This window comes from Pteropus vampyrus, unplaced genomic scaffold (assembly GCF_000151845.1).
Source record: "Pteropus vampyrus isolate Shadow unplaced genomic scaffold, Pvam_2.0 Scaffold20, whole genome shotgun sequence".
Lineage (NCBI taxonomy): Eukaryota > Metazoa > Chordata > Mammalia > Chiroptera > Pteropodidae > Pteropus > Pteropus vampyrus.
The window spans coordinates 6,257,106-6,262,122 of record NW_011888801.1 but is presented as its reverse complement, the minus strand read 5'-3'; the positions used below and the strand labels follow the sequence as shown (position 1 = coordinate 6,262,122).

At 55.6% G+C, this 5,017-nt stretch overlaps 1 protein-coding gene across 1 annotated transcript in view; it reads right to left on the bottom strand.

The window, feature by feature from the left end:
* Window positions 1-5,017, bottom strand: part of ZMIZ1 (zinc finger MIZ-type containing 1) — a 248,191-nt gene that overhangs the window by 35,861 nt on the left and 207,313 nt on the right. Inside the window, exon 8 of the mRNA XM_023527991.1 lies at window positions 548-692. Within this exon, the coding sequence (XP_023383759.1) occupies window positions 548-692 (145 nt within the window). The remainder of the gene's footprint in view (window positions 1-547; window positions 693-5,017) is intronic.

Sequence of the window (5,017 nt, the reverse complement as noted above, 5' to 3'; positions counted from 1 at the left end):
CCTGACCACGTGCTCCTCCTGAGGCTGGTGCAGGGTGGACTGGCCAGTTTCTCAGCACCTGGAGGCTTCTGGCAAGGCTGGCCCAGTGTTGACCAGCCTAGCCTCATATGGCTCCTGCCTGGTTGGCCTGGGCTGGCTCTGTCCCCATCTGGGGGTGGGACCAGCAGCCTTGTGTCCTTCCTGGGCCCCTTCCAGCCCTAAGTATCTCTGAGTTTGCCCGAGACCCTGCTCAGAAAAGCGGGAAAACACTGGGTTCAGGACTGCTAACCTTCCACCAGAAGTCTGGAATCCAAAGAAGGGGCGGCCCGCCCCCGCCCCCGAAGGGACAAAGCGGTCAGGCTGGGTAAGACCAGCGCTTTCAACCTCTGTTTTGATGGGGAAGAAACAGCACGCACACCAGGGGACTCAAACAACAACGGCATTTTAGAAAACACAACATCCCACAGGTGCTCAGAGGCCGTTTCCAAGATCTGGAGCCTGAGGGGTGGCTGCCCAGCACACACCCAAGAAGCCCCCCGCCCAGCCCTGGGGGCATGCACCCACTCACCTGTGTGACAGAGTGGGTTTCATGGAGCTCATGGAGTTGAGGGGGGGCTGCATGGGGAGTTTCCCGGGGGGGTCGCTCTGGCGGCTTTTCTGATGTCGGAGCAGCAGCAGGCGGCCGAGCTCCTCGCACCAGGAGGACAGCAGGGCTGCAAGGAAGGACAGGATGGTCAGTGGGCACCTCGGCCACCACACCCTGACACTCCCACCCCCATCTCAGCCTCCCAGAGTGGTTCTTGTCGACACTGGCTTTGGTCTCACCTTTGTGTGACACCAGGAGAGTCACTAAGCCTGCTCAGGAGGCCTCAGTGCTCTTACTTGTCGAGTAGAACTAACACCCCCGAAGGAGGACTAAAAAGCTTCCGTTGCTGTAGATCAGAGGAGCGTGATTTTAACGGCAAAGAGGAGAGTCAAGATGACGTAGGGGACAGCAGAGATGATGCTCAAGGAAGAGCCAGACGGAGCCAAACGAAGACCTTGTGTGGCCCAAGTTTACGAACTACTGGCTGCCCCCAGACTTCTCAGTGAAGCCCGCCCCCTGGATTCTAGACAAGCAGCTCAATGTGACTTCTCCCCATGGGTGGGGCCAAAACACAAGGTTTAAACAAAATCCGGAGCCTTCCTGGTGCCTGTTGACAATCCCAGGAGTGCCTGCAGGTTCTCCCTGAAACTCCTCCCCACAAAGGGCCCTGCAGAGCATGTGCGCACACACCTTCTGGTCTGCTGCACTGCTGGGCAGAAGGTTAGGGAGGACAAAGGATTTCCAGGGCAGAGGGTGGCTCAGGGGCGGGGTGAGGCCCAAGTTAGAGTCCCCGGAAGCACCAGAGGCACATGAGAACCCTCCATATCCAGGCTTGGCGAGGCCTTCAAAACCAAGAGAAAAGCAGCTAGAATTATTTGGGTGCTAGGAAAAAGTACAACTTTCTTTTGTCCTTCACTATTCCAGTGTGGCCACCAGAGGTCAAACACACCCTGGCCAGTCCTTCCAGGGAGTGCATCGGGGAGTGAAATTGTGGAGGGAGTGCAGAGTCCGGAAGGCTGTGTGACCCTAAGGAGCTCACAGACCCTCTCTGGGCCTCGGTTTGCTTGCAGGGGAAGAGGAGTAATGACTCTTGCCCTGCCTTCCTCCCAGGGCTGTGGTGAGGGGCAGATGGGGGAACTGCTGAGACTATGCAGAAGCAAAAAGGGGTGACCGCACCCTAGCCAATGCCCCAGTCCTGCCACGAGTACTTCATCCAGGCTGATCTGAGAGTTCTGAAAGTAGCCAACCTGGTCAGGTGGTCAGGAGGAGCCTTTTGAACCTAGAATTGCTCAGCCTCTTGGCCAGATGCACAGCCCACTCCCTCATTTCCAGGGTCTTCCATCTGGAAGCAGTGCAAGATGCTTCTGCATCCTTTCCTAGGATCTGCTCGGTATGATCCAGGACATCAGCTATTATCCTCACTCTACAGATGAGCAGACTGAGGCTCAGGCAGGTGTTGTCACTCACTCACAGTAACACAGCCAGTGATGAGTAGAGACACAGATGGTGCCCCTGCCCCATGCCGTGTTGGTGCAGCCCAAGGCTGGACCAGAATGTTGAGAAGATGAAAGGCAAAAGCCAAGTGGCAGAAGGCAAAAGCCAAGTGGCATAGTCCTAGCCCCCCAATTCTAAGAGGAACCCTTCAGGCCTCATTTAGCCAGCACTAGGGAAGACGCCCATATACACAATGCCCCAGAGTGGCTGGGCAGGGCTGCCACTTCAAACCACTCAGATCCTGGACAGGGTTCCCTGTCAGCCCAAGGTTCTGAGAGGCAGGGCTAGGGACCCTTTGAGGCTCTGCCAGGCTCTACCCCTGCCCAGGCAAGCTCTTTCAGGAGTAGGAAGCAAGTGGGGCCCAGCAACTTGGGTCTTTTCCTGCCCCTCACTGAGTGGGCAGGGGCCAAGAGGCAGCTTTTAGGATGAGCAGAAGAACCCCGTCCATCTAGTTCTGCTGTGAGCTGGCCAGAAGGGAGGTGCACACATTCCCAGGGGCGAGCTGGGGGCCCAAGGGCAAGGGAAGGTCAGTGGTTCTTGCACGAAATGGGGTGGGGTGGCGAGGGGTCCCACTGGGGTTGCTGGCCCCTGTTCAGCTTGTGTGGTGTGCAAAGACGCCTGACCAAAGAAGCATGTGGGGGCCAAAATCCAGCCTGTGCTCTCTCCCAAAAGGGCACCTGTTTCTCAAAAGACGTATCTTGTCGCTCTCTTGTGGGGCTCACCTGCCACCCTGCACAGCAAGGAGGGTACTAGAGAGTAGAAGCCCCCAGCCTGGCATGTGTTTGCCCAGAAACCATGGCAAAAAGCCCCTAGAGCGGGTGCCCAGCACACATCTGCAGCAGCTGGAGGGGGAAACAGCCTATTCAGACAGGCTGGAACAAACGAATGAATTTCCAGATTGCTCCATTCTTCTCCCAGGCCCCTAGTTACTGCTTCTTGTGCGGGGGGCACTGGGCATCTGGAAACTCATTAGTACGCCAAGCACGAGGCACTGGATCGCAGAGATGGAGGGACTGCTCGGCTGCCAGCACAAAGGACGGCCACAGATGGTACGCCCGCTGCCCGCCCTGCCTGAGCCGCCCCTCCTAGCTCTCACTCCTTCGGGGGCCACCATGCCACGTAGGAGGGATGGGAGGCTCCATGGGGGCATTCAGAGTTTTCCTTCAATGTCACGGGCGAACCCCCTACTTGGTCAAGAACAGCTCTCATCTTCCTATCATTATTGGAGTGATTTTCCTTAAAGGGAATAAAATAAAGGGAGGCCGGTGGCGTAGCAGGGCCTGAGATACTGTGAAGAGATGGGATGTGTGTATGAGGCAGTCACGGCACAACAAAGATGCCAGGACAGCCACGTTTCCACAACCAAGAGGGAAAGCGTGGGGAGCGAGGAAGCACCACCCCTCACCTCCTTGGCCTGAGCGGCCGGTAATCACAGTGGCACACTGGCAGACACATGGTGGGAGGATGCACGGCGGGCAGACCCAGTGCATGCTCTCATCATGGTGCAAACCAACATGGGCTGTTCTGAGGCAAACACCAGTTAATGACAACACATGGGAATGTGCAGTCAAAAAGGGAGTCTGGGCATTGTCAGAACTAGAAGGACCAACAGGCAGGAGGTAGGTTAGGGGATGACAAGAGCACAGAGCCTGCACAGTGGGGTGGGTGTCTGGGTGTCTGGTTGTCTGGGTGTGTGTCTGCGTGTGTGCCGGATCTGACTGTTTATACATGGCTGAGCTAAGCTTGCCTCTCTGATGAGGCATGTCCTGCCTGCATTTCTCTTTTGTCCTGCATGTCTCTGCTCTGGAAACTCATTGAGGCAGAGTATGAAAAGGGATCACTGAGAGCAGGCTCTGGGACTAGGAAGGAGCACCAGGCATGAAGAGTCCCAGAATGGGGTGGGAGGGATGGGAAAGGTCTGGTGTGATGTGCACAGAGCACACCAACCATGGGAAGAATTTTAGAGGGACACTAGCCATCCTAAGCTGAGCAGGCAGGGTCAGGAGTGCCCCTCCTACTGCCCGGGCACTCTTTGAGGCCACCCTTCACCTCCTCTGATGAGCACCACTCATCCTAACAGTCTGAGTTCCTACCATTTAGAGCTATGTGACCTCAGGCAAATTATAGAAGCTCTCTGGGCCTCAGTGTCTTGATCCGTTAATACTAATGCTCACTCTTTAGGATTACTATGATGTTCAAATGACACCACCTATGCAATATGTAAAGCAGTATGGTACATAGTAAGCATGGAGTCCCTGAAAGCATTGTGTGTGGTCTTTGGAGAGCAGGGGAGACATCTGCAAATGTGCTCTGTTCCCCGCAGACAGTAAAGCACCTCATGAATGGGAGGAAGCCATCCTAGACCCCTCCAGAAGGTGTCAAGGCAGCCCTGATGGGTACTAGTGCCACACCGCTCAGGAGAAGGGAGAGGAGGGGACAAAAGCCAGCAGGCTGTGGGAAGCGCGGGCTAAGTGTCCTGGCTCTGAAGTCCCATAGACGGGGCTTGAACTGTGTCCTGCCACTCTCTAGCTCCAAGATTTCACACAGGCTGCTTCACCATGTGGAGTTCCAATGTCCCCATCTGTAAAGAAGCCGCCTGCCTCAGAGAGTGGACGTGAGCTGTAAATGAGTATTGTCAATCAACTGCAGGGGTATCCATGCACAAGCCGGAAAGGGAGGGAGAATGCGTGGAGACCAAGGGACCCTGTAACCCACACAGCCCCAGACAAACAGCCCCTCAATCCCATACCCATCACTGCCTCGCTTAACACTGGGAAAGCTGGAAAGGCACCAACTCTGGAACTAATCTGCAAGACCTGATCCCAGCTCTGTGTCTACCACCCATGTGACACCTCCAACAACTCATCTAACTTTCCTATGCCTCAGTTTCCTTACTTCTGAAATGAGCGGGTGGTAATTCTGCCCCCTACTCATAATTGTTAGGATGAGCCAAGTTAC